At 38.5% G+C, this 27,038-nt stretch overlaps 10 protein-coding genes across 10 annotated transcripts; 2 read left to right on the top strand and 8 right to left on the bottom strand.

Annotated features, from left to right (window-relative positions):
• Positions 1 to 81: 81 nt before the first annotated feature.
• PHYBLDRAFT_32084 (hypothetical protein) lies at positions 82 to 3,089 on the top strand. The gene is made up of 7 exons (XM_018439990.1): positions 82 to 261; positions 443 to 615; positions 701 to 1,041; positions 1,183 to 1,615; positions 1,698 to 1,847; positions 1,926 to 2,219; positions 2,299 to 3,089. The coding sequence occupies exons 1-7, from the start codon at positions 93 to 95 to the stop codon at positions 2,722 to 2,724; spliced, it is 1,986 nt and encodes a 661-aa protein (XP_018287037.1). The 5' UTR covers positions 82 to 92; the 3' UTR covers positions 2,725 to 3,089.
• A 56-nt stretch (positions 3,090 to 3,145) lies between these two features.
• PHYBLDRAFT_149994 (hypothetical protein) lies at positions 3,146 to 5,558 on the bottom strand (the record flags this gene model as incomplete). The annotated part of the gene is made up of 10 exons (XM_018432376.1): positions 3,146 to 3,469; positions 3,535 to 3,621; positions 3,680 to 3,790; positions 3,870 to 4,106; positions 4,189 to 4,331; positions 4,416 to 4,609; positions 4,720 to 4,837; positions 4,919 to 4,940; positions 5,003 to 5,158; positions 5,370 to 5,558. 10 exons carry the CDS (start codon positions 5,556 to 5,558, stop codon positions 3,146 to 3,148), a joined length of 1,581 nt encoding a protein of 526 aa, XP_018287036.1.
• A 118-nt stretch (positions 5,559 to 5,676) lies between these two features.
• PHYBLDRAFT_160013 (hypothetical protein) lies at positions 5,677 to 7,486 on the bottom strand. Its single transcript, XM_018434101.1, has 6 exons — positions 7,442 to 7,486; positions 7,291 to 7,360; positions 7,180 to 7,231; positions 6,834 to 6,916; positions 6,495 to 6,749; positions 5,677 to 6,382 (listed from the first exon to the last, which is right to left on the bottom strand). Exons 1-6 carry the CDS (start codon positions 7,463 to 7,465, stop codon positions 6,093 to 6,095), a joined length of 774 nt encoding a protein of 257 aa, XP_018287035.1. The 5' UTR covers positions 7,466 to 7,486; the 3' UTR covers positions 5,677 to 6,092.
• A 1,340-nt stretch (positions 7,487 to 8,826) lies between these two features.
• PHYBLDRAFT_116983 (hypothetical protein) lies at positions 8,827 to 10,131 on the bottom strand (the record flags this gene model as incomplete). The annotated part of the gene is made up of 4 exons (XM_018428557.1): positions 8,827 to 9,071; positions 9,142 to 9,384; positions 9,601 to 9,821; positions 9,881 to 10,131. The coding sequence occupies 4 exons, from the start codon at positions 10,129 to 10,131 to the stop codon at positions 8,827 to 8,829; spliced, it is 960 nt and encodes a 319-aa protein (XP_018287034.1).
• A 288-nt stretch (positions 10,132 to 10,419) lies between these two features.
• On the bottom strand, positions 10,420 to 11,716 carry PHYBLDRAFT_136102 (hypothetical protein). The gene is made up of 3 exons (XM_018429764.1): positions 11,548 to 11,716; positions 11,211 to 11,455; positions 10,420 to 11,123 (listed from the first exon to the last, which is right to left on the bottom strand). Exons 1-3 carry the CDS (start codon positions 11,699 to 11,701, stop codon positions 10,539 to 10,541), a joined length of 984 nt encoding a protein of 327 aa, XP_018287033.1. The 5' UTR covers positions 11,702 to 11,716; the 3' UTR covers positions 10,420 to 10,538.
• An 891-nt stretch (positions 11,717 to 12,607) lies between these two features.
• On the bottom strand, positions 12,608 to 13,113 carry PHYBLDRAFT_116811 (hypothetical protein; the record flags this gene model as incomplete). Its single annotated transcript, XM_018428545.1, has 4 exons — positions 12,608 to 12,756; positions 12,816 to 12,881; positions 12,999 to 13,031; positions 13,095 to 13,113. 4 exons carry the CDS (start codon positions 13,111 to 13,113, stop codon positions 12,608 to 12,610), a joined length of 267 nt encoding a protein of 88 aa, XP_018287032.1.
• A 488-nt stretch (positions 13,114 to 13,601) lies between these two features.
• On the top strand, positions 13,602 to 14,529 carry PHYBLDRAFT_116923 (hypothetical protein; the record flags this gene model as incomplete). Its single annotated transcript, XM_018428554.1, has 3 exons — positions 13,602 to 13,733; positions 13,817 to 13,875; positions 13,959 to 14,529. The coding sequence occupies 3 exons, from the start codon at positions 13,602 to 13,604 to the stop codon at positions 14,527 to 14,529; spliced, it is 762 nt and encodes a 253-aa protein (XP_018287031.1).
• A 396-nt stretch (positions 14,530 to 14,925) lies between these two features.
• PHYBLDRAFT_22222 (hypothetical protein) lies at positions 14,926 to 16,390 on the bottom strand (the record flags this gene model as incomplete). The annotated part of the gene is made up of 3 exons (XM_018439779.1): positions 14,926 to 15,266; positions 15,333 to 16,093; positions 16,191 to 16,390. The coding sequence occupies 3 exons, from the start codon at positions 16,388 to 16,390 to the stop codon at positions 14,926 to 14,928; spliced, it is 1,302 nt and encodes a 433-aa protein (XP_018287030.1).
• A 2,527-nt stretch (positions 16,391 to 18,917) lies between these two features.
• On the bottom strand, positions 18,918 to 23,978 carry PHYBLDRAFT_78679 (hypothetical protein; the record flags this gene model as incomplete). The annotated part of the gene is made up of 2 exons (XM_018443380.1): positions 18,918 to 23,717; positions 23,777 to 23,978. 2 exons carry the CDS (start codon positions 23,976 to 23,978, stop codon positions 19,123 to 19,125), a joined length of 4,797 nt encoding a protein of 1,598 aa, XP_018287029.1. The 3' UTR covers positions 18,918 to 19,122.
• Positions 23,979 to 25,581: 1,603 nt separating this feature from the next.
• PHYBLDRAFT_136096 (hypothetical protein) lies at positions 25,582 to 26,857 on the bottom strand. Its single transcript, XM_018429763.1, has 3 exons — positions 26,803 to 26,857; positions 26,035 to 26,689; positions 25,582 to 25,940 (listed from the first exon to the last, which is right to left on the bottom strand). The coding sequence occupies exons 1-3, from the start codon at positions 26,833 to 26,835 to the stop codon at positions 25,714 to 25,716; spliced, it is 915 nt and encodes a 304-aa protein (XP_018287028.1). The 5' UTR covers positions 26,836 to 26,857; the 3' UTR covers positions 25,582 to 25,713.
• Positions 26,858 to 27,038: the final 181 nt, after the last annotated feature.

Below are 27,038 nucleotides of genomic sequence, written 5' to 3'. Positions count from 1 at the left end.
ACCCACCCCCAAATTCAGTCACTTTCTATAAATCACTACATAATTTTTATTTCTTTTGTCTTTCTTCCTTTCTTTATTTCAAATTACCTACAATGTCCCCATTTAAGCCACCCTACGCCGTCCCTGCCACTGGCTCTATTAAGAAAGATGGCGAAACAGCTGCTATGCGTCACTTTAAGTTTGCTGACAAATTGGTTGACCACCCAGAGGGAATCACTACTCTCTGGGACATGTATGTCAACGGCTCAAAGCTTGGAGGAGGTGAATACATCTATACATTTTACTTTAATACATCTATGTGTCAGCGACGTTTTTTGTTTGTTTGTTTGTTTTGGTGTATTGTATTGTACTTTACTGTACAACGTCTGTATACGTTAGACTATCTTTTTACATTGTGCAACAACATAAAACCAAATTCAGGAGAACTAATCTTTTATTGTAGACCGTCCCTTCTTGGGCGCTCGTCGTATCGAGAACGGAGAGGCAAAAGAATACGTATGGGAATCGCACCCCAAGGTGATGAAGCGTATCAAGAATTTTGGTAAAGGTCTGGTCAGCCTGGGACTTGAGCGTCAAAAAGTGATCGGAATCTATAGTGTCAACAGACCTGAATGGGTAAGTGTGCCGAGGTATTTCCCCAATGCCTTTTGGGACATGTTGCCCTGGAATGCTAACCAAATGTCTTTAACTTCAACTTTAGACTATGACTGAGCAGGCATGCTACAGAGAAGCTTTTATTATTGTCGCGCTTTACGATACCTTGGGTGCGGAGGCTATTGATTACATCGTCAACCAAACTGACATGGAGTTCATTGTTTCGAGCGCCGATAAGCTTGCAAACATTACACAGCTCAAGACACAGTTGCCAACCATCAAACACGTCATTATTATGGACGAAACTATCGAAGAAACCTTACGCACAAACGCAGCCGCAGCAGGTTTGATTATTCATACCTACAAAGAGGTCGAGAAGTTGGGTGAAGGTGGAGCAGAGACCAAGCTCCCCACACCAGAAGACATTGCAACCATCTGCTACACCAGGTTAGATCTCAGATACATACTTTCTCCAGGCTTTTCTTTCATTATTATTATTATTATTATTTTACCCGTCCTACCATTCTGTCCTGGAATTGAGTTCAGTATTACTAAAGAAAATTAATAACGTTTGTCATTCCATATTAGTGGAACAACCGGTCTACCAAAGGGTGCTATCCTTACACAGGCAAATTGTGTTGCTTCTATTACTGGTATTGCTGCTGCAGGCACTGCAGGCACGTTTGCCCCCATATCCCACACCGATGTATATATCTCCTACCTACCACTCGCACACGTCTTTGAGCGTGCTGCCCAGGGTATCCATGTCTACAGGGGAGCTGCGATTGGATACTACCAGGGTGACACCGCAAAGTTGCTCGACGATATCGAGGAACTCAAGCCTACAGTATTCTGTTCTGTTCCCCGTCTCTTCAATCGCATTTACGACAAAGTCCTCTCAAGCGTCAAGGCCAAGGGTGGTCTGAGCAGCATGATGTTCAACTCTGCTTATGGGCAAAAAAGATCGCATCTCAAGACTACTGTAAACCATTGGCTCTGGGATCGTCTAGTGTTCGCAACGGTAATACGAAAATGTGTAGTACACGCTTAAAAATCGTATCTAAGTTTTTTTATACAATACTAATTTATTTATGTGTTAATAGATCCGTCAAAAACTAGGTGGTCGTCTGCGCTTCATTCTCAGTGGCTCTGCCCCCGTGTCTCCAGATGTTATGGACTTTATGAGAATCTGTTTCTCTGCTCAGGTGTATGAGGGATATGGACAGACTGAGAACTTCTGTGCTGGTTGTTTGGTAAGGAATGTTAAAAGTATAAAAAAATGATACAAAAAGGCTAATAGGAAAAACATATTATTTAATTTTATAATATAGACTGTCAAGGAGGACAACACATCAGGTGTTGTTGGTATTCCTTTCCCATGCTCAGAAATCAAGCTCGTAGATGTACCTGACATGGATTATCTTTCAATTGATAAGCCTTATCCTCGTGGAGAAATCTGCATTCGTGGTAACAGTATCTTCCGCGAGTATCATAATGCACCCGATAAGACTGCAGAGACTATTGATGAGGATGGTTGGTTGCATACTGGTGATATTGGTGTCTTTGATTCTGCCAACCGTGTGATGATTATTGATCGTCTCAAGAACATCTTCAAGTTGTCTCAGGTAATTAATCTTTAGATAATCAATTGACTTTATGTACGCAGGATAGAACAAACAAACTAAAGTAAAAACATTCTGTCAGGGTGAGTATATTGCTCCAGAGAAGATCGAGGGTGTATATCAGAAGCATGAATTGGTTTCCCAGGCATTTGTGTATGGCGATTCCATGCAGGCATCTTTGGTTGGAATTATTTTCCCAGATGCATATGCCTTGAGCGCTTGGGCTTCCAAGACTCCTGAATTCGCATCCCTATCAAAGGCCGAACTCTATACTTCTCCTGAAGTTAAGAAAAGCATTCTTAAGATCCTCAATGCTTTTGGCAAGCAGAGCGATCTCAAGGGATTCGAGCAGATTCGTGCCATTCACCTGACATCAGACGAATTCACTGTCGATAATGATCTTTTGACTCCTACCTTTAAATTGAAGCGTGAGATTGCAAAGAAGGTTTACAAGAAGGAGATCGACGAGCTTTATGCTACTTTATCCAACGGAAGAGCTTTCAATTAATCAAGGATAAGACAAGTCCTCACAACAGCAACAGCAACAGCAACATCATCAGCAACAACAACAACAACAATAACAATAACAATAACAATAATAATAATAACAATAATAATGATATCTACATTGAACTTCTGCCAAGGATCAAAATCAAGACTAGAAGAAGAAAACAATATTCTTTCAATAACTGTCCTATCTTTTTTTCTTTCTTTCTGGTCTTCTTTTACTACCCACGGCCACAGGTCTTCAAGATCCCCCTATTCCCTCTTCCCCCGGTTTCTTTTCTTTTCTTTAGTATTTTATTTCCATATATTTCCATTTATGTTTCAATTTAATAATATTTATCATCCTCTCTCTATTTCTTTTTCTTTTTTTAATATTGACATATAATTTTGAGCACAATGTAGTACAGAAAATGTAGTGTATATTAAACCATGTTCTGGAATTCTCGGTAAAGCCCATCTGGCATCTTTCCTTTTTCATAGAGCGATTTGATCAACTTTTTGTGTGCCACACTCAGCTGTTGGTCTGTGTGATTCCAGGACACCAAAGCTGGCAGAAATGTTGCTTTGAACCAGCGCGCCTGAAAAATAGATGCCTCCCACAATGACTTTGGAACAGTGTTTGTGTTCACATAAGTTTGGACGAGTTCTTGGATGTCCAATGCTGAATGACCACGTACAACTTTCCCCTTTTCTGTTACGAGGGGGGTATTGATCGAAAGAGGTAATTGCTTAAGAGAAGAATCCAACTGGATAATTATAAATGGGTCAGGGAGAACTTAACCTGATTAAAGTCGTGTTTTGATAGACTTACTCCTAAATCCAATAAACGTGTCTTAACAATAGATATGTAGTGTGAGGATGGCAATGCTTGACAGCCATAGAGAGCTCTTGCATGGATCTGTTGAAAGGATTATTTGTTACTTATTTTCTTTCTGGTCAATAGATCAATTGGGTACCTGAAGTATGGCTGGTGATTCAAATGGGATCATGTCTTCAAGACACTTTATCAATACTTGACCATTCTTCTTGGTTTTTAAACATGTGGTATTTGGGTCTATAAGTGCTGACTAGTACAATTGATTTTTTTTTAAAAAAATCTCCCTTGAGATGAATAAAACGTTTTTTGTTTTATTTTATTAAACTTACTTGGAACCAGGAGGCATAATTGAGTCCTACAGAATCACCCTTATAGTGTAGCGTGATTTGTATAAAGGACAGTAGTAGTGCAAGTCTTCCCAAATCAGCCTGGTTTGATAGTTCTTCAAATATCAAGCTTGTATATGCACTCACACTCTCTACTATCCTCACTATCGCCTGATCTCCCTCAAGAGACTCACACATTGCACGACAGAGAGACAGGATTATAGTACTATTCGATAGATTCTGTACCATGGCTTGTCAGTTGATTGGAAGCTGACCTCATTCAAAATAGAAGATAAGAGATAAAAAATAAAATGATCCTGACCATTGTAGTAGCATGTACTTTATCCAATGCACAGCAAGGTAATAAAGGGCAATAGAATGCAGGGCTAGGCTGTTTCTCGTCTTTCAGCCAGCTTGTAAGGTAACCCAATATAGACCGACGCGTTGTAAAGTATTTTGAGCCATCTTGATAGAACATAATTGAATACACATTTATACACACATTTACGTACGGGCATATACATATATAATTTAGACATTCCATATTACCTGCACACACCAACTCCTTTGCAGACATTATACTCTGGACCGAACAATCAATAGCATCCGTTTGCCACAGAACCCGATCCAAGAGGGTTGTCACAAGAATCTGGCGTTCTTGCCGGCTAAAGATCTTCAACTTGTTTGGATCTTGTAGTAGTTGGAGAAAGTGTTCCAAATAAACACCATCCCTCATTGGCTCACTATATAAAAAAAAGCGAGATGATTCCAGAAGGTTTGAATAAATAAAGGTAGGAATATAAAAGAGGGAAAGGTTTTCGATGTCTAATTGGCATAAATGTGTAGATCTTACCTTGTTACAACAAATGCTTTGAGTGAAGACTCGAGGATTTTATCCAGAGTAGTATCTTGATTCCATGTTGGTCTGTATGTCAATTTCCATTCAATTGCGATTAGACTAGCCACATAATCTACTCGAGTATTTCAAAACATATAAGTTAAAATGTATAAAAAAAGGATTGTGATGATTTTGCCTTGCCTCGATAAGCAACCGAATCTTCCGGTATTAGTTTCCTGCATTGGTCTACAAGCCATGCTTGAGGGGCTTGTTCTACAAAAGTATCCAGAGATATCACAGATATAGTCATGCCAGCTAGTTGATGAAAAACAGATAGATATGATTTTGAAGGATCAAGATTGCTTAATACTGTTTTGACAAAGTCTACAGAGGAAAATCTTAGTTGCCTCTTCAAGACACATATCTGTCTTGCAATACGTGAAAGATCCTCGGCCTACAAAATGATTATTAGATAAGAGGCGAGAATAAAGATTGAATTCAATAAATATACGCTTGCGTGCAGGGCACAGATATGTAGTACATGCATATATGTATGTATTCGTGCATGCATGTATGTATGGATGTATTAATAGATACATGTAATGTACATGGAAGCAAAACAAAACAAAACTATATATATATGTATGTGTATGTATGTATGTAACACTTGCAGTAGAGAATTCATTCAGTTGAATAAAGGCTATAGCAAGTTGTTCTGTGGTCATTGTCACTGATTGCATTTCATGACTTGTTTGGAGTGATTTGTGTAATGAAGTACATGTCTTTTTTCTGATTCCTTCAAGAGGATCATCAGAATGACGATTGAGATTTAGAGATCGAGTTGGTGTTGACATTGCTAAATTCAAACAGCAAAAGAAGGATAAAATTTACTTTGGGACTTTCAGAATTTTGGTTCCCTTACACAATATAGTGATCTTTTTTTTTTGTTTACTTTTTATTTATTTATTTTTTAACAAAGGAAAAGAAATTGTGCTTGTACATATACTATGCATATAATTCTCATACACATGCACATAACCTTGTATATGATATACGATTCTGCAATGAATCTGTGAATGCAGTAAGTGGTTTAAGCTATATATAACTATATGACTATATAGAAGATTATTTCACGGCTTCATTTCTCTCCTTTGTCTTATGATATATAAAAAAAAGACTCCAAGAATTGTCAAAAAAAATTACACGGATGTAAATTCTTGATAAAAATGACCAAGAGAATAAATGGAGCAAGTTTTTGTATTTGAAAGAAGACAAAATGGTAGAGGTTAATTCAATTTTTTTTTCTTGCTTGAGTAAGCGAGTGAGTGGGTAAGTGATTGAGTGAGCAAGTGTGTGTGTGTGTAGGTGTGTGTGTTTGTGTGTTTTTTTTAGGCAGCTTGTTTGATAGGCTCAACATGTTCTGCGGGTTCATTGCCTTCAGGTGAGTGGGTTCCCTTCTCACTCTGAATTCTTTTGGCTTCATAATGGACAATAGCAATTTGTGCCAAGGTTTGGTTAGCGAGGTCATGCACCTTTTGACCCGTGGGTGTTTGAAGAGCGGCCTGGGCAGTGTGCTGTGCGGTCTGAGCGGCATTTTGAACCTTTTCTTGGATCTTGTACTTTTGATCAATCTCTATGGCCTTGTCCCAAATGCGGTATTTTTCATCAAAGTGCTTGACTAAAAATAAAAATAAAAATAAAAGAACAAAATTTAAGAATCAGGTTATGTATAAGAAAAAAACAAAAAAAAAAGACCGGTTTCACCTATTATAGAAATATAAAAGGCTTACTATTAGACTGGAGTGTGGAAAGGTAACCCTGAAGACGTGACGAAAGGTTGTACTTGGAGTCGTATTCGAGACCCTTGGCCACAATATGGTCTTGCAACAAATAACCATGGGCAAGGATTTCGGCAGCAATACGAGACTTTGGCTTGGCTGACTGGTGATCTTCAGAACCTTCGGCATCGACCTCTTTGTCAGACTCTCCGGAAGGAGTTGTCTCAAAAAAAGGCACGGCAGTGATATGACTGTCATCAATCAAGGCTATATTTAACAATAATGTGGACCGTGAGTTTTCTTGTGTCTTGCTTTGGACAACAGTTACACAGCAATCACTAGTAGACTTACCGTTGCTCAAAAGAGCGGCAGTTTTGGCAGCAGATTCACGCTCAAAGTTGATCAAGGCAGTTTGATGAGCTCGGTCTTCATCACTACAAATAACAGGCTTTAGTAAGAGTTACGATACTTGTAATTTGTTGCCATGGAAATATCTTGGCCCCACAAAAAGGTAACAGAAAATAAAGAAAAATAAAAACACCCACACCCACACCCACATATCCCCATATATATTTATGTATCAAGAAGATGATAGGTCCTTGAGCGTGTCATTTTATCAACCCCAACATCAACGCGCGTGATTCCTTTGTTTATTTTCTTTTTCTTTTCTTTTTGTTGGGGAAAGCTCAATACTTACAAGACGAGGTCAAACTCTTTGATCTTTCCACAGAACAAGAAAAACTCCTTGACTAAGATAGAAGAACTGTGAATCGGATATCCCTTGGGATATCATATCATTTGTCCTTACCTGTCTTCTCTGAAGAGTTTGGGGAAATGTTTTTGACAAGGACAAGGTTTGGAGATGGAGTCTCGGGGATCTATAGGAGTATGAGTATTTTGTATATACATAAGTATGCATATATATGTATCTATGTATATGATTTAAGCTGTTGCTCTACCGTGATTGTGTTCCAGACAGTCATGGCAAGAAAGTAAAAGAGAAAGAGCGGGAATACATGGAACATACGTACCCAGACCCATTTTATATACGCGTGCGACAACAGTCGTCCCAAACCAAGCCATAAGAATACTCCTGCTTGGCCATGTGAAAACATCGTCCGTGCTTTCCCGCACAGGGCGTACAGCACTGCGACGTCTTGCTCTTGAAACTCATAAAGAGCCCCGAAACACGCCATGAGGTTGTCATTTTGTTTAGCCAGGAAGTGATTCCAATAAATTACATATGAAAAATAAAATAAAGGTGGTTCACAAAAAAATAGAATAAAGAATAAAGTAAGATACCAAGAATATTAACAGGGTCCTCATCCCCCTTCTTTTCTCCTGTTATGTGTCGCTTATGATGTGCTTTATAGACACGGCTTGATATTTAAACTAGTTAAATGGCTAGTAGATTTATTTATTCTTATTTGCGGTGTCTATTATCATATATTTCCTTTATGATCGTAGCTTGGTATGCCATCATCAACATAAAAAAAAATGGCTTTTTGTAGTACAACATATCGTCTACACCTTTCATATGCCGATCCTAGAGAAGTGTACGTTTAAGCGTATCACATTCGTGTTCCATTGTTCATTCAGTTGATGTTGTACATTGTGTCTATCAAAGATCATATCCTTGTTATTCCCACATCATTTCTTTTTTGACGGCCATTAATGTCTCGTAGAGGTTCATTCTATGTTACTTGCAATCATGATTGTATAATACTCTTTATCTTATTGCTCTTGATTATTCTGCTCGGAATACTTTCTTTTTGTATTTATCTATGCTCTTATGAAAATCATATCAAATAAGAGAAAAAAGAATAAAAAATCAAGGGAACAAAGCTTGTGAAAATACAAATGCATACATATTATATAAGATCACGCAAGTCTATACCTCAAATGACCTTTCTCAATAATAAAACCCGGGACACAGCATAGACATAAAAACCATAATAATAATAAAAATACTAGTTTCATAACCAAAATGAAACCAAATATCTTGTGGTTCAATCCAGGCTGATCATGAAGTGTGTATATATGTGTTTGTATGTGGGTAAAGTGAAACCAGCTTTTTCCTCTTAAAGTACTTTACTTGGCTATTTCTACCCTGCCTTCGTCTCACCATTGAAGTTGAACTAATATGAATAATATGAATAGCTACAATATAAAGATAATTATATATATATATATATATATATATCTTCCTCCTTCTTTCTCTATATATTTTTATCACTATTACTATCACTGTATATATATATATATATATATGTGTGTGTGTGTGTCTATATCTCTCTTTCTCTTGCTCTTGCTCTTTGTGGTATTTATTTTTTTAATTAATGATTTATGATCCATTCTGTTCAATAGAGTGTTCATGATTAGGGTGATCTTCGGTAACTTCATGAGATACTTTAGGAATTGAACTGGTGCCATCGTGGTGAGAACTATCGATTGATGGTGCAGGCGAAGAGCCTCTCTGGCTAAATGGATCGGGTGAAGGAGATCTAGTTGGCATAACAGGTCCTCCGGGATGAAGCTGTCTGGACCGACGAGAAGGGTTGAACTTCTTACAGTTGGGACAAGTGTATTCTATTGCTCCGATCATTAGCCACATCTATTATAGTACCAAACCTCTCCCCCTTCCTTTTTTCTCACTTACGGATTACTTCAATCTCCTGAGCAAGAGCAAGCCCGTTGTGAGCAAAGCAATGACCACAAATCAGAGCATATTTTGTTTCTGGAGTGTCTTCGCCAACCAATGCATCTACTAATTTATCATACCACTGGGGTTGTGCGGGCTGTTGGGGGCGGAAAGTCATTTGTTGTTGCTGTTGTTGTTGCTGTTGCTGTTGTTGCGGCTGTGATTGTGGTCCATTAGTCAGGTTTTGTACCTGATGAGGTCCTTGTTGACCATGTTGACCCTGAGGACCGAACTGTCCTTGAGGGCCTTGTCTGTTGTTTGGGTTGTTTGTAGGCTGTGGTCCAGAGTGTCCTGGTTGCATAGAAGCTACAAAATCCGAAAATATCAATATACTCCACTCAGATACACTTATTCATCCGAGAATTATATTTATTCGTTTAATCTGTGGACGATTCTACTTACCAGGTTTTCGTTGACGGAGATCCTGTCCGGGAAATCCTTGGTTGCCTGGCATTCTGTTCTCTTCCTTTTTTCCATCATAACGTTCCAAAAGTGACTTTGTTGTATAGTAAGCAGTAGACTTTTTGAGCTCTTCAACCTTTAGCTTTTGTTGAGCTCTAAGAGTTGTTAATCGCGCTTCTTCATTGCTTTGTCGTCGCGTGTATACCCAACGAACTAAGATACGGGTATAATAGAGCCTATGACCACAGGTTAAATGAGTCACTTGACATGTTCACACCATCATAATCAGACTTACACAACCGGAAGTACAACAACTGGTGCAATAGTGAGTGCGACCGTCTCATAGGTGCTGTCGTGGCTGTGAAGAGTGAAGAAACAGTAGGCGACATAGACTAGCCACAAGATGGCACTGTAGATGACAAGCAAGACACCTGTTCGGCGTTCGCGAATCTTGATGTCAGATAGTCTGATTTGTGCCTTTTGAATGCTGTCGTCAAGCTCTGACAGAATTTTCTCGTAGTCATTTGGATCTGTCTTTGAATGCATGAGCTAGAGTATTGAATTATGTGTTATTTACCTTTGTCTTGGAGAAAAGGTTTCCCATTATTAAACTTTTTTGGGAAGATTGTCAAGTGAATGTAGAACAGTAATAATAATCGGATAAGGATAAAGAAAACGTATTATTAATAGTGATAGTAATATTAATGGCAATAGTAATAAGAATAAGGAACTGACAAATAAAATGAATAAATCAAGCGATTAAATGATCAATATGGTATATATTTTCTATTATACTATACTATAATATACTATATTATATTACTATTATTATTTGAAGTATTAAAAATGACCCAAGATTTATTTATTTTTTGTATGGATTTCCGAGATGTTCCTTTCTTGCCTCTTATTGATTATATGAGCGGAATGATTTTTATTCTTCAGGCACGTGCCATTTATTTGTATCTTTCAAACAATTCGATAGCCCGTGCAGGATCCACGTTTCCACCTCCCAACACAATCCCAATACGGCCAAGTTTATCTTTTTTTACTCTCTCTTGGAATTCATTGTTGTAAAGAGCAACAGCCACACCAACAGCTGAGCTTGGTTCAATCATCAGCTTCATCCGTGTCCACACCAACTTCATGGCACGGACAATCTCTTCTTCGGTTACAGTAAACACGCCATCTACACTAGACAGCAAAATAGGAAAAGCATTCACGCCAAGAGTAGTTAGCAATCCGTCAGCAACTGAAGTCGATCCCGGAAGGCTAGTCTGGTGTGTCTTGGAGTTATAGGAACGAGAACATTTGTCTACAGCAGCAGGTTCTGCACCAAACACCTTAATAGTAGGTTTGATTCCCTTGGCTGCAACAGCACAACCTGAGATCATTCCTCCTCCTCCCACGGGAACAATCAAAGCGTCCAGATCCACCTGTTCCAAGAATTCATAGGCAATTGTGCCTTGGCCAGCCATCACCCTAGGATTTTCGAATGGGTGGATTAACACTGCTCCAGTGGATGCCTGGATATCACTTGCCTAAACAAATATCGAAACAAACAAACAAACACTTTAATTTAACATCATTACTTTGGAGAATAATTTTAATTCAAAGAGAAAACTCACGGCTTTTTCGCGTGCTTTTTGTGGTGGGTTACATTCAACGACAGTGCCACCATAACCCCGAACTGCTATCTTTTTGATTTCAGGTACATTGTGAGGCATAACCACATAAGCAGGTATGTTACGTGCCTTGGCAGCCAAAGCAATTGCTTGAGCATGATTACCAGTAGAATGTGCTACCACTCCATTTATAGCTTCCTCGTCTGACAACATAGCAACAGCATTACTTGCACCTCTAAATTTAAAGGCTTTATTTTGTACATCAACGATAAGAATTTTTCGCCTTTTTTTTCTCGATTACAAATATGCACGCATTCATAAAAGGAAAATTTTCACTTACAGCCAGTCTTTTGGAATAATTCACATTTGAAAAACAACTCAACCGGTGTAGTGTGAGAAGCCAATGCATCAAATGTTGCGCAAGTGTGGACAGGCGTACGAGTGACGTTTATCCGAGCCCAAGCAGCCTCAACATCGCCAAAAGTAACACTCATGATGTAAAGCCAAAGAGTAAATATAATAGATAGAAAAGGTAGGTAGGAAAATAGATAAAAGAAAGAAGGAGAGAAAGAGGGAAATAAGGATAAGTACAGCCAAAGATATATGTGAGTCAACTCTTTTAAAGATCGAATATTCCCGGGATTTATCAGCTTGGGTTTGTGATACGATTGTGCGGTTTATTTTTATCGTTGTTTTTTTTTGTTATAAAAAAAAGAATGTTCTTGCGATTAGAATGCTACAGAAAACAAGTAGAGTGGGATCTTAAGATGAAGGTGGGTGGACAGGTGGGCCGGATTGCTGAGGAGGAGGAGGTCCGCCATAGAATCCAGGAGGAGGAGGTCCTTGGCCATACATCGGACCTGAATTATATGAAAGAGAAAGAGAGAGAGAAATGTCAAATAGTTACTATCTTTCATTCTGCATGTTTTTTTGGGAAACCCTATTCTATTACAATATTGTCCGATAGACTTCACTCCGATACACCAATAGATCCTACATCATTACTGTTGTTATACTTACGAGGTGGCATATGGCCGGGAGGAGGCATATGTCCAGGAGGAGGCATATGTCCAGGAGGTGGCATACCACCAGGAGGCATATGTCCGGGAGGGGGCATACCACCTGGAGGAGGCATATGTCCGGGAGGAAACATACCCGGAGGAGGGAATGGAGGGAAACCGGCAGGTGGGCGTCCCATCATATGCGGTGGTGGACGTCCATACATGTGTGGTGGTGGTACTCCATCTTTTTTTTAAAAAAAAAATGTCGTCAAGATTCCAATTGGTTTATATGCTATTCAGTCCTTCCAAATCTCTTTCTGTTTTTTTCTCCAAAAAAAATCCAAAACTTACATGCACCAGGAGGAGGTACAGGATAACCCGCGTATTGAGGTGGCAATACTATACGCAATTTATACAGTTATGATCTCTCTTTCTCCCTTTTTTTCTAAATTGCTGATTCCCTTTTCTCGTATTTTTACCTGATGCAGAATTCTCGTATGCTTTTGTGATTTCATCAATGATCGCTTGTGCTTTGTCTTGTCCAATCTCTAATCCACCATAAAAATATTTAGCTCACAAAACACCGTCTAATGTGTTCATTACGCACCTGCATAATAATTTCTAACATTCAATACATGGTTCTTGCCCGCATTATGAGCCTTGCGTACAGAGGCTATGTAAAAAAAAAAGATACAAAAAGAGGATTTTATTATTATCGTAATTCTACAAAAGAAAAAGAATGCAAAAAAAAAAACATTGTCTTTGTGAGGCCACCGATAGGTATACTTACAACTGTCGTGTGTCAGGAAAATATCGCAGTATTCTACAAGCAAATCTTAGGATCCGATCGTGTATTATGCACCAATGCGTTCTCTGGCCATCTTACCACAATAATACTTTGGCATCGCGCACACTTAAAGACCCAACAGATGATCAGTGCTGAACCAAAAAGATACAAGAATAATCGCTATATACACCACTGTTTGGACCAATGTGATGTCATTGATATTTAAGTGACGCAAAGTAGGCTGACTCGGTTTCATGCTTTCTCTCTTTTTTATATATATCATATACTTCTTAATTCTCAAAGATAAATGGCATTCTAGAATGTCTATAAAAGGAATTTATTAACCTATGCATCCTAGCCAAACAAGATCTCCAAAGATTGACTAAATAATGATAAAAATCTCTACAAGAAACCAACCTGATTATTATAGATAAAGAGAATTAGATCTTGATCAGAGAAAACTCCGTTGATGTATTTTTCCCTTCTTCTTTTCGTTACTTTGTAGATAATGCAAAGACTATCACTAGCAATTTGTGTAGTGATATTCCTTCTTTTGTCGAGATTACCATCTTGGACTAAAGGTAGAGAAATATTCCTCTTTAACGTATGTTTTTTTTAAAAAAAAAACATAATCTAATAAAAAGTATATTAGTCGATCATGCCATCCTAAATGTGTTGGATGAGATCAAAAAAATAGAAGGAAAATATATTGATATTTATACATGGCTTGAAGTTCCTGTAAGTATGATATAATCTTATATATAGATATAAGTGTATATAGATATAGTTGAGATGAGATTAATCAATTCAATACAAAATAGCCAACTTCTTCATTTTCTGAACTCAATGCTATCCTTCGACGAAAGACAGTCGAATGGCAGTAAGTGAGATATCCAAAAGAAATAGAATAATGTTTGATTTCTTCAAAAGCAAATAATGATAAAATTTTTCTTCGTAAATTAGTCCTTCTACAAACCCACGGTATACTTCTACCTTTAAATGTCTTGAAAAGGCTGCCCCTCTTTTGCGCAACCCTGACAGTCGTGAACGCATTGATCATTTTTATATCTATGGCATTCCTTTTTGGCGTGGCTTCAAGTACCATTTAAATCAATGTCGCAAAAGCTTTTGGGTTATGAGTATCGTTATGATATTTATTACTGGCATGATGGAGTATATGTCTGTTTACTTGGCGTATCTTAAAGAAGCTCACATACTTCATCAGTTTATCAAGTCGAGTCAAAGATTGATTGATATGAGTCCTCAGCGCGTACAATTCAAAAATCACAAAAGCTATATTGACCTTGGTGATCGTGTACTTACCTGTAAAATACGATCGGATCGGACCATATGGGTGATAAACGAACAAGGCGAAGAAGTATTATTTGGATCCGATTGGGTAAAGAGGCCAAGTATGATAGAAAACATATTTTGGATGCGATGGAGTTCAAAGTTGCAAAAGACAATCCTGTCCAAGACTTATTCTGTAAAAGACAAGAAGAAGTCCGGGCTACACCAACAAGTGAAAGGTTGACAAGAATCTTATTATATTAAAATATTATAACTATGTGATATTTCAAAGGGGAGAGAAGCTCAATTATTATATATAAACACTTTCAAAATACTCAATATATGAAACCATGATAAATTTAAAAAGTTGTAAGCTTTGCTCTTATATAAAAATCGACATTTAAATGAAGACAAAATGATACCCAACTTTAGATTCGTGGTATCATGAAAATGCTTTGCGTGGTGTATTCATGCAATATTTTATACTGATAAACATTGTAAAGGTGGTTGTATTATATTGAGCTGATAAATCTTACTAGAAGAATATCAGTAGCCTCAGGCTTTAAGAGTTTCTATTAATTAAGTGGATATATATTATATACAAGTGGAATGAGGGTGAATCTAAAGTATGTAGAGTAAACTAGATTTTTACAAATATCTTTCCCTTGCTGCGCATCATTCGTAGAGTCAAAATGACTAAAGCTGCTAGGACGGAAGGTGCGCCAGAGAATTGTATAGCTGCTGTCCACCCATATGCAGACTGGAGGGCACCTGCAATAGGTGTACCAAGCAAGTTTCCAAGGGTTGTGGCCAGATAGCATAAACTAAGTCCACGTTGAATGTTCTGGACACCTACAATATCGGCGGTAACCACTGGGAAGAGAGATACAAAGCCGCCTCCTGTAAGTCCATACAGGACTGTATAAGCAGAATAAATACCGTAGGTGGATGAGTTCTGCCAGATAAGCATAGTGAACAAACCTAAACCCTTAAGTATTAGTTTCATTTCTTGTGCGGTCAACCTCGACTGTTATTTCTATTACATACCAGCGAAGAATGTACAGGCAAAAATTGTATTGAACCGACCAGAGTAATCTGCCATGTACCCTAGAACAATACGAGAGATGGCATTCATGGCTGACATAATAGCTACAAGAGAAGCGCCAGTAGAGCTATCGGCTCCGATATGTGATGCATAGGTTGGTGCCAAGAAAAATGGGCCGATATAACCAAAAGGAGCCAGAAATCCAAACAGCAAAAGGATCAAGTAGTGCTTGCTTATAATGGATCTGTCAAAAATTGAAAAGATACCCGAGTTCTTACTGGGGGCTGGTCTCCAACGAGAAAAGGCTAAACATGTAGCAATACCAAGAATACCAAAGCCCATACCCCCCATAACACGCAAACTATTTCTGTATCCAACTGTAGAAATTAAATATTGTGTCATTGGCGAAAGTGCAACTCCACCAATACCAGATCCACTGACAGCAATTCCTGTTGCAAAGGCACGGTTTCTGACAAACCATTGAGAAGGCAGAGTGATTGATGGCGAAAAGACAAATGCTGCACCAAAACCAAATAGAATCCCTTGAGAAAGATAGACGTGCCAAAGCTGGGTAGCAAAGCTTGCGAGAATCAGGCCAAGAGGTGTCAAAATGGACCCAATTACCATAGTTCCTCTGTAGCCTAATCTTTCGATAAAAGGTGTGATGAACAATCCGGTGGATAGAAGCATTGCGGTAGCTGATGTGCCTACAAAGGCTATACGGAATTGATCGGTGCTGCCCTTGTAAACGTCTTCTAGATATCTATTTTATTATTATTATATAAAAGATTATTTAACTTAGTGTACTAAACTTTCTGGATTATCTAGTATATCAGACGACATATGATAGTTATACTTACAGACGCTGGTAATTTCCCCAACTAAATACGGTACCAAAAGCGTAAAAGTTTACCAGAAAGGTAGATAACACAACGAGCCAACCCCGATTTGAAAGACCTTCTGAAGCCAGAGGCTCGGGATATGTTGTGACGGTAAGCACTTCCTCGGTCTGGCCAGTTTCGACATCATCTTTGTGCTCCTTGCTAGTACATGTGTGCATACTTTTTGTGTTTGTAAGTGTACGTGTAATCTCTTCAATTGAAGCAAATGCGGGGAATGGAGCGGCTTCTAGGATGTGCTGATATGTTGCTTGATTCTCGATTTCATAGTTAGGTTGATCTGCCTCTTGCTTTTCTTCGTAATTTAGTTGTTTCTCTTTATCAATCGAATTTTTTGGGAGTTCTATAACTTCATTCGGCTGAGTCTTGCATGAGCTAATACTTTCACTGTCTGCCATTATATATATAATAATGAAAGTGTATTAATAGTTCTTGTAAGCGTGGGTGGTAGGGGAAGAGAGGGAAAAATCACAAAGAAAAGATAGCTGTAGACAAAGAAAAGAAAGTATTTATATTGCTAGTGGAAGAAAGTTAACGCGCAACGAAAAGTAAACAAGTTGAAAATACACAAAAAAGCGGGAAGGGATAGATTTTGCCCAATTCTATACTTTGTGATCCGCATGAATCTCTTCGATCCAACAAAACGAAAAGTTTGATCTGGAAGGAGGCAAAATACGCGCCAGTTGAATAATGAATCACAAGCGTGCTACAAGAAAGCCTTTTGATATTGTCAACCCGCAAAATGCTTACTCATACACACCTAAACACCTTTTTGAAGAAGTCATAAAATGCAACAGGACTTCATCAAGATATTATGGAGAGTTTAGGGCTAGTTCTCTTGCGCCCCTGATAAACTCTGCTAAAATGATAATAAATGAAGTTTGGTTAACATCATGTCTAATTCACAGTTCTCTAATATTCATATTCTTGGTTTTTTATTTACCAATAGATAATACAGCATATTAAAATTCAGCCGATTACAAAAGAGGTTCAACCAGAGGACAAAGAGAAGACGACCGTGGCCCAGGCTTTCTTCTTGATTACTCGACCCTCCAGTAAACTAGACATCCTCATTACACCCCACTGCACCTTTATTCACTTTTATATATTGGTTTTTTTCAACTCTATATGTATGTATGTAGAATATCACGGGTATAAATAATCTGCACATATTATAGATCCTTTTTGTTGAAATAAATAAGTGGTTGGTTATTACTATGGATATATTTGTTTGTGATGTTCAATGTGCAATTCAAGGTCCCATTCCTTTTTTTCTATGTAATTTTCGAAACTGGTGTAATATATGTTGAAGCAAAAAAAAAAAGTTCGTTGCATTCTAGTTGTCCTGGGAGTTTAAATAAGGCTCAGATAAAGCAATGCCCGTTCCACATTTGAGGGATGATATACTTCTTGAAAGTGTATTTTTGCAGAATTATCTTGTTCTTCTTCCCCAAAACATACGATAGAAGAAAAAAGTTACTTGGTTTCAAGAAAAGTTATGACTTTAATTATGACAATCAGGTGGCTCAAGTATATTATAATATGAACGACGTTTAAAAGGTGCACAGTGGTTTCCGGATTTACGGAAGAACATGTTGTATTTAAATAAAAGCATTTCAATAAACCAGGATATACCTTTTTCATTCTGAGTAGAATATTCTCACCCTTACTTCTTTGTTGTCGTGTGCAACATCTATATGGCAGATCAAAAACATTCAGCTCCGCCTATGTATTTGTTGCCTGAGAAAGAAGGGTACTCGACTAAATACCAATCAAAGACGTACCATAGAATCCTATTCAAGGCACTTGTGTATTTTTAGTGGCTAGAGTTGCTAATATGCACTCGAAATTAGTAAACCCGGAAAAATAGTTGAGATATTTAACCATCATCAATTTTGTCAAAATGATTCATATTTGACGACTGGCTAGTGTCATCAGATAGACCCAAGAACTCATAATAACATTGATATTCTCAAAGTAACGAGATCGTTTATATCCAGAGCAATTTATACTTAAAAAACATATATTACAAGTAAAGAGAAAGGAACTGCTTGTCTTTCATTATAGTATACTTTTACTATTTCACTCATTCAGGACCCATTTCAGCACACCTGTAAATATCTCAACAACAATAAAAAAATAACGGTTATTAATCATAGTAATGAAGGACAATTAACCTGATACTTATGTAAGCCACAGAAGTAGTGCACTTATAGAAACTGGTTCAATTCTGATAAAATAACTTTACAGAAACACTGTAAAATTAACTTTGGGAAAATAACTAACAAGTGAACAATATAAAGAACAATAAGACCACCAAATACTGTTACCATCATCACAAATGTTGTACGATTGATTTCTACTTGCTGCTTTATAGTTTTCCTCTTGTTTCTATTAAAAGGCATTCTATTAATAATCGTATTACTACTATTACACCATATTTGTATAATATATATATAAGCTACCTGATTATTATCGTTCAAACCTTGTGTGTTCTTGAACCTGAGTAACCTTTAGCTTATATCATATGTTCTGAGGGAAAAAGTAAAGCATTTCCAAAAAGTATATTATCCCTTATATGTGGAATGGTCATTGCTTTAATTGAGCCTTATTTAAACCCTCAATGATAATTAAAATGCAGTGTTTTTTTTAGTTCGACATATATTACACTGGATTTGAAAAGTATAGAAATATCAATGGTATCTTGAACTTTATAAAGGAGTGTATTTAGAATAATAAACAGTATTTTTTTGTATTTATTTTAACGAGAGTTGATATTTCGTGAATATTATGTATACTTGTGATGTTTTATATACATTCATATAGATTGGAAGAATAGAAATATAAAAAAAAGCGAGTAAAGAGGTAGTGGGAATCAATGAGGATGACTAGTTCAATTGATGGTTGAGTGGATCAAGAAAGACAGTTGGGGTAAAGCAATCTTTTCTGTGTCTTCTTTCTGAACTTCTTTTGTAGTTGGCTGGATTTTAATGTGTTGAAGCATTTCTTGATAAAGACTGCGAATGTGAGTGTCAGAAAGCGGTGAATCAGGTGTGAGACCGACCCAGCCTGAAGTATCGTTATCCTGGCCAGAACGTATCAATAGTGTGAGAACAATATCACATAAGTTTTCAAGGACATCTTGATCAAGACCTGCCGGTTTTCTGATTCTCTCCAAAAGATTGTTTAAGAGTGTATAAGTAATCTTCTTGCGGGCTGCCAATGAGAATTCATCAAAGCACTCCAGAAGAACCACCTGGATAACTTGGCGCCAAGCACGAAGACAATGCATCTTAGCATGTGTTATCTCGCGCCTATGATTCTCTGACATTAAGCGTCCCAGTCGATCTGTAGTCTCGGCTTCTAATTCAGCTAAGCCAGCTTGTGGAGTCAGTTTATGCTGGATAATTCTTCGGAAGTGACGGTAAGCTGCCCGGATATCATAGAGAACATAACCTTCCTCAGTAGTGAACTCAAATTGCTTTGGATCAAATTGAGACAGATAGACTGACGGCTTGGGCGGTTCTCTATCCAGGGCATCAATCCATGTAAAATCAAGGGAACAGAAGGTCTCGACAAGTCTGGGAAGAGATTGGTGGATTTCAGCAGTGCGAGATGAGAAGAACGAGTTGCTATATTCCCCAGAGTTACTGGCTATTTTCTCTTGGTCAAATAAAAGATCCAATAAAGGCTGGATGCTAGACTTTTTCTTGGTACCAACGGCCATATGTATATCCAAGGCGACCAACTTCAATAACCAGGCACGACCGTGTAGCTGAGCTCGTAGAGTGCAAAAGTCCGTAAGGACCTTACTTCCATCGGAGCAGACTATCAAACCCGGGAATACAGGTGTAGCGACATTGGCATTCACTTCGATGCGTGCAGGTAATGCTTTGAGCTGACTGTAAATATGGTTATCACGGTTGCGCAAGTAATTGAGGATAGGAAGAGAGATGGTCTTCTTGGCGCATAGTTGATAGATTATACGATGGCATTTTTCTGCGATCAATGGATGTGTGATCTCAAATGATGTAGAAGGAGCTGTTACAAAGCTCGAATTGATATTTGTGTCGTCTTGGCTAGATAGTGATCCCTGCATCATATCCAGAATTGCCTGAAGACACACAAGTCTAGCGTCCTGATGTCCAATTGCTTGTACCTTGTTTTGTGTTGATGGCTGGAAAACATAGTAGCCAAGTAAGAAGTGTGCCACTGAAGGTACAGGCTTTCCATGGATAGTATTCTCAATAAACATGTCCATAATATTTATACGGGTAGAGCTATAAGCTTGAGGTTCAAATGTATCTGCAGAACGGTAAGAGTCTTCGGGTTCCACTGTTGCCTGCCAGAATGGGATATTGTTGATATCATACTCGTAATCTTCTGCAGATGTTACTTCTGGCTGGTCCACCTTTAGCTGATCGCTAAACGCATATAAGATAGACTCTGCGTCTGGACTTTCTTTCAATAAAAGAGCCAACTGTGTTCCAATACCTCCCATGTCCTTGTTAAGGGTATTGCACTTCACATTTCTCTTTTCGAGATCATTATAAGAAGATTCACGTGAAAGAGCGCGCAAAATACGTATACTCAACAAGCAAATCTCCTCTTCTTCGGTGCAGTTGATCAACAAGGCAATCTCCGAGATAATCTTGGGATGATAAAGCATCGACTTGCTGAGAGATGTAAATGAGGGGAACGGCATAAAAATGAAATCCGAAATTTTGTAGTTTCCATTTGGTAGCTTGGTCGAGAGTGCATTGATGCAAGGTACCAGTAAACTGACAAATACATTTTGGATCTCCATGATTTGGTTAAAAATCCGTAAGCATCGCATAACACATCGCATGGCCTGCTTATTCTTTGTATTTTCCCCAACACTTTGGACAATTTTGAATAGAGCAGAGGTAAGAGACGTGGATGTTAAGATGCGTATGATAACTTCATAGCCTGGGTGAGTCATGTAAATCAACACCACTTTTTTAAGAATTTCGATCTCATGGCTCTGGTTGGCTATGTTACGTATCTCCAAGAATGGTTTGGTGTGTTCCTTGACATAGGCAATGAGTTCATCCACCGGGAAGCTAAGAATTGGCTGAACATCAAAAGAAATGACACTGTTCTCAAGGATTTTGAGACACGCTTCAGTTAATTCCCACTGGCGCTCTTTTGTGAGGTTCGTGCGCTTATCGAGTTCCAAAAAGACGTTATCGATAATAAGTGATATATATGGACCAGCACCTGGTGTACGTGTGCCCTGACCAAGATCTGAAGGAACACTTGGTGTATTAGGTGTAAAACCATTCGACAATGCCTCTTGTCTGGTCTGGGTGTGTATCATTGAAGCCAGGAGATCGAGAATAGCCAAAGTCTCTGTACATTTTTCGTTTTTCTTTTCTTGCTCCAATGCCTTGAGCAAGTAGGTGGGGTATTGATGAATGTAATGTGTTTGAGTGTTCTTGGGAACATTCATAATATTGACATGAGTTCCATACGATGTTACTGTTTCTGTCATGGTTTGCTGCTTATTCTGGCTAGGGAAATTACTTTCTTCGATGACATTCCAGACTTGAACTGCGATCCTCTTGCCATTTCCATCACCTCCTCCTCCCCATGGAGAGCAAAATGCAGCCAAAGTATGGTAAAGAGATGCTCGGAGCATAATAGAAGTAGGGCAGCTGAGCATTTCTACGAGACAGTCAAAAACACGCATGATTGGATCATTCCAGAGAACAGAACGAGCATTCTGTGAGTATTGAACGACCTGTCTGAGAAGGTAAAGGAAGGTTATCAGAAGTTCTTCTTCTTCAGGGGGGAAGTATTGGGGGTTTGATCGAGTGTTTTTCTGAAGAAGAGGAATATAAAAATGGAATGCTGCAAACAACTTCCCCCATGAAAATAAGCTGCTCGATGTTAAATGAGTTCGATTGGTGCCTTGTTCAAGGAAATTGAATGCGGATTCTGCACAGTCCTCTCCAGAAGCAATTGTTCCCAGAAATTCGTAAACAGCACGTACGGTACCTGGGACGCGCAAGTCAGTAGCCCATCTCAAAAAAGAATGGAAACAAGAACGCTCATGTGACCAGAAGCGAATGCCAGCACCGGTACGGTTACGATAAACACTAGCTAGAAGCTTGAAGAACATTTCAAGATCACTTGGTTTACGTTCTTTTTCTTCAGACTTGGATGATGATCGTTCGGATAGATTGGTTGTGTTGGTAGAAGCCTTGTCTTCTTCGCGAATTCTGATTTTTGGGAGAATATTTGGCACTAATTCAATGAAGTCCAAAACCAGAAGCTCCAGATCGTATATTATGAATAGCTGAAACTCTGGCCAGATATCTGCACTGAATTTTGTATAATCACTTGGATCAATCCTTAAGCCATCCACTATCATATCATTCTCTTTTAATCCCATGTCTGTTACTGTTTTGCGTTCTACATCAGTAGTAAGAGTCTTTTGTTGGAAGTACAGCAGATAGTCGCTCATGAATTCAAAAACATTCTCTGATATGGCATTTTCGAATATTGTTTCTCTTTCAGCTTCTGTAATGCCTCCTGCTGATGATATTTCAGGATGCTTTTTTGCGATGTATGTTAGGAGCAGTGCCCAGCGGAAGAACACAGTTTGCTTGAGTGTAACGACCTTCCATGTATTATCATTTATGAGCGCAGTAATTTTTTTGATTGAGTCTGCACTGTAAATTCCGTTCTGTGCATCTATATATTTGACAGTAGACATGGCTGAAATAATGGCAAGGGTGAGATACGGTGTGGTAGCATTGAGCAAATGAGATTGCTTCAATGCTTCAATCATGCTTGACAAGTCTCCTGTCTTGATCCAAAAAAGTGAGCCAATATGGTAGAGAATCTGTACCAAGTAGATTTGCTCTTCTGCCAAATGTTCTTTTCCAAGTTTTTTAAGATTCTCTGTCAATTTTGTTTCTGGCTGTGGTTGTTGTTGTTGTTGTGCCGTTGGTTGGGTTGTTGGTTTTGTCATAAATCCTGTAAATTGTGTAGATGTGTTGGCTGGTGCTGGGTTTGGGGCTGGTGCAGGTGCAGGTGCAGGTGCAGGTGTTGGCTTGGATAATTCGTTAATATTCTCGGTAATTTTCTTTGATGTTCCAAGTATTTTGGCTATCAAACTTGCTTTCGGGCTGTTATTCTGTTGATTGAGAGGAATGCTTTCTTCTGCAAGTTCTGTAGCAAACTGTTGGAATACTAATCGAATCGAATCTTTCACTGATGCGTCTTTTGCAGATCGCAAGATTACATCAAGGCAAGTCAGCAAGTACTCTCGTTCGTTGTAATATATAACTAATGCAGCCTCGAGAGCAAGTGTTTCTGATGAAAACGCTTCATTAATGCCTTTCATCAACAATGATGAGGCTTCAAATTCGTTCATATCGAGGTGATCAGACAAAAAAATGGCGTCTTTGGCAAATGCTTCGTTGACCTTGTTTTCGATTCCATTAATATAGGTTTTGCCTAATCATGACAAAGTGAGTCCCGAGCCTAAAATCAAGGCCATGACGAGAAGGTCATACCAGTTTGGAGAAGCGATCTGTGGTCATTGTTTTTAGGATAATTATCCAATAATCGTAATAAGATTGGTTTATTCAGCCGAAGATGGATTCGAAGTTGGCTAGGTGCAATAGTTGAATTTGGTGTACGTGCTTCGCAGATGTAGGTGTGCAAGTCCTTGGCTTCTTCCTTCCACGTAGGAAGTTCTTGTTTAGGTTGGATCATCGATTTAAGGGTGCGACGATTTCAAACAAGAAATAAGAAGTAAAAAAAAAAAGACTTTATTTTTTTGTAAAAAAAATAAAAATGAGCTGTGATATAAATATTATATATATAATATATGAAAAAATAAAATGAAAATGAAAAATGAAAGCGTCTTTATGGTGGCAGGACGCGTTTTGGGTATCTGACCGTCCTCTCTTTCTCCGCTACCAAAAATTTGCTATGACGGTTACAATACAAATATACAAACACCAGCGATGTCAACCCCTGGCACCTTTTCCACTCAATGAATGAATTCAAAGTATAAATCCACATTCTTTGCGAAGAGTTTCATGCTTCATTTTTTTTGGGATGAGAAGCCTACATATACACTCTTTGGCTGTCTTGGTATTAAAGCTATATGTAGCTTCCCTGTGCTATAAACCTGAAACTGAATTATCCATTCATAATTTTTACATTCAATGTATGCAAGATCGCATGCAAGCATGAGTAGTAAAATTTAAGGAGCCTATTTTTCCTTATTTTATTTTGTTTGTCTATTCACATCTGCACATAATTATGGAGTACTACTTTAACACTCGTATTATCTCTTTTCTGAGATACTCCGAGCTGATATTAAGAATATATTAATTGAAAATAACAATGTGGGTAACAGATAACATAACTACGATAATCTTGACAGTCTCTTATATCAATTTGGATCTTGAAGGTTTACCAAATTATTATTTGGTTAGCGATAAAAAAATCGAGATTCCTCAAAACGATTATGAATTTTCAAGAAAATTATCTATGCTTGACATTTACGCCGATAATATCAAGCAGATTATTCTTTAAAGATTCGTAGCTGTCAACTATAGTATAGAGTTGTTGTTGTTTTTCTAAGTAAAATTAAAAGTAATATATATTCAGTTCTCATATATTTATATATATTGGATTCTGTAATGACTTTTGTTTAATCATTCTACTGTAGACTTGGACATTCAACTTCAAGAGATAATATACGAGAATTATGCGGCCAATTGATAATTCAATGGTAATTTTTATTTCTAAAATATTAAACTCTTGCGGAGGTGGACTGAATATTAAAAAGTTGGACTTTATTATCACGTGCTTATTATAGAGAGCCATTTTGCCTTGAACTTATAGATCTACCAGAATGTGTATGAAAGGAGGGGTTTTTTTTAACAGTGAATTAGTAGAGCGAGGACAAGGATTTACAGATAAGACCATCCTACAGAATTCTGCATTCTTCTTTCGGTCAAGTAAAGATTATAGATGGCTACTAAACATCATATAGTTTCTTTTGTACAGGATTTGTTAACCTGTCAAAAAGTTTTCTTGGCGAGTGCGGCAAGCATAATTAATAAGCACTGCGGCTAACGCCAACTTAGACTATTTCAGGAGATGTGCTATTACTATCTTTCACTATATATCTTGGTAGTATATTTCCATTGAATTGCATTGAGTACATTACTTATTCTACCAAACCTAAGGTCCAGAAAGTCTAAAATGTTCGCAAATACTACTTTCAAAATTTATAATTTGAAATAACGCTAAATTTCAGTCGACCAGGGGGGGGGGCTGAGTCTAAGTTTTTTTTTTCTTTGTTGATATTTTTTTTATTTGAAACAAAAGAGCGCGTAAAAAATGCAACTCGGTTTTTTATGGAAATTTTGAAGAAACCGATAGATGTAGATTGGAAATATCGGGAGAATCAATGCTTCTTAAAGAAAGACGCTTAAGCGAACTTCTTACCGAACATGATCAACTGGAGCTGATCGTAACCGGAAAGAACACCAGCACCAGCAATGGCACGGAGAATGTTAGCACCGGCACCCTTGAAGAGAGACTTGGTACCCTCCTTGGCGACGATCTCCTTCAAGGCGTGAAGGGAAGAGTCGTACTTGACGGCAGCACCGGAAGTCATCATCATTCTACGGCGGACGGTATCGATGGGGTAGGAAGCTAAATAAAACGAGAATTATATGAATAAAAGATATTCTATTGCAAAAAAATCCAACTCTTCTGTCTAGAGCACAAATAATAAAGATAAACTTACCAAGACCAGCACCAGTGGTAACAGCCCAGCCGAGCAAGAAAGTAGCCAAGAAGCTGCTCTGGAGGTTCTCGGGCATGATGGGCTTGATGGAATCGTACATACCGAAGTAGAGACCACGGTAAACGATGATACCAACGCAGGAGATGTTGAAACCACGGTAGAGACCGGCAATACCATCGGAGGCAATGGTCTTGCGGTAGACATCGACGAGACCCTTGAACTGACGTTCACCACCCTTCTTGGAGGACTTGGCATCGTTGGCGAGACGAGTACGTGCGTAATCGAGGGAGTAAACGAAGAAGAGGGAACAGGCACCAGCGGCACCACCGGAGGCAAGGTTGCCAGCGAACCAGGGCCAGTAACCATCCTTCTTCTTGTCCTTGTTGAACATGCGCTTGAACTTATCCTTGAAGGCGAAGTTAAGGGCCTGGGTAGGGAAGTAACGGATGACGTTGGCGGTGTTTCCGCGCCACATGGCAGCCATACCCTCGTCCTTAACGGTACGGGAGAAGCAGTCGCTGATACCCTTGTAGGGGGATGCAAGACGACCCTGCTTGATCATCTCGTCCTGGTTCTGGATCAAGAGCTTGATACGCTCAATGGGGGCAGCAGCAGTCTTGGAGACAGCGGCGGAGACACCACCCATAAGGAAGTCCTATATTGTTGAAGGGTATTATGAGTTTACTGAAGACAGCATAATGTGTGTGTGTATGTCTGTGTGTCTGTGTGTATGTGTGTCTGTGTTGATGATTGTGCTCGAGTACTTACGATGACGAACTTGTTGGAATCCTGAGCAGCCATTGCTTAGTGAAGGAGAGGGGTTAGGGGAAGAGGAAGGTTATCAAAACGGCAAACCAGGTCCTTTCCTTTATATCTCCCGATGAATGAAAATTTTTTATTTGGAATCCGAGTAGCCGCTACCACATTTGATTGGATCTCTTGGACCAAGCCAGGGGGGTTGTTGTGGTGGAATAAGGGTATCGGTAAGAACTGTACTTTAAGTG

The sequence above is a fragment of the Phycomyces blakesleeanus genome, assembly GCF_001638985.1.
Source record: "Phycomyces blakesleeanus NRRL 1555(-) unplaced genomic scaffold PHYBLscaffold_23, whole genome shotgun sequence".
In the NCBI taxonomy this organism is placed as follows: Eukaryota; Fungi; Mucoromycota; class Mucoromycetes; order Mucorales; family Phycomycetaceae; genus Phycomyces; species Phycomyces blakesleeanus.
Note: the sequence above shows the minus strand (reverse complement) of the source record. Positions and strands in the feature narration are given on the sequence as shown.

Excerpts from the sequence above, each read along its gene's own strand:
- PHYBLDRAFT_32084 (XM_018439990.1), top strand. The coding sequence starts at position 93 with ATGTCCCCATTTAAGCCACCCTACGCCGTCCCTGCCACTGGCTCTATT. Across the intron at positions 262-442 it reads CGGCTCAAAGCTTGGAGGAG|ACCGTCCCTTCTTGGGCGCT; the intron begins GTGAATACATCT and ends CTTTTATTGTAG. Across the intron at positions 1,848-1,925 it reads ACTTCTGTGCTGGTTGTTTG|ACTGTCAAGGAGGACAACAC; the intron begins GTAAGGAATGTT and ends TTTATAATATAG.
- PHYBLDRAFT_160013 (XM_018434101.1), bottom strand. The coding sequence starts at position 7,465 with ATGACTGTCTGGAACACAATCACG. Across the intron at positions 7,361-7,441 it reads CTGTCTGGAACACAATCACG|ATCCCCGAGACTCCATCTCC; the intron begins GTAGAGCAACAG and ends ATACTCCTATAG. Across the intron at positions 6,750-6,833 it reads TGCCGCTCTTTTGAGCAACG|CCTTGATTGATGACAGTCAT; the intron begins GTAAGTCTACTA and ends TGTTAAATATAG.
- PHYBLDRAFT_136102 (XM_018429764.1), bottom strand. The coding sequence starts at position 11,701 with ATGAGTGTTACTTTTGGCGATGTTGAGGCTGCTTGGGCTCGGATAAAC. Across the intron at positions 11,456-11,547 it reads ATTATTCCAAAAGACTGGCT|CCTTTAAATTTAGAGGTGCA; the intron begins GTAAGTGAAAAT and ends TACAAAATAAAG. Across the intron at positions 11,124-11,210 it reads AAAAAGCACGCGAAAAAGCC|GCAAGTGATATCCAGGCATC; the intron begins GTGAGTTTTCTC and ends ATATTTGTTTAG.
- PHYBLDRAFT_136096 (XM_018429763.1), bottom strand. The coding sequence starts at position 26,835 with ATGGCTGCTCAGGATTCCAACAAGTTCGTCATC. Across the intron at positions 26,690-26,802 it reads ATTCCAACAAGTTCGTCATC|GACTTCCTTATGGGTGGTGT; the intron begins GTAAGTACTCGA and ends TCAACAATATAG. Across the intron at positions 25,941-26,034 it reads TACCACTGGTGCTGGTCTTG|CTTCCTACCCCATCGATACC; the intron begins GTAAGTTTATCT and ends CGTTTTATTTAG.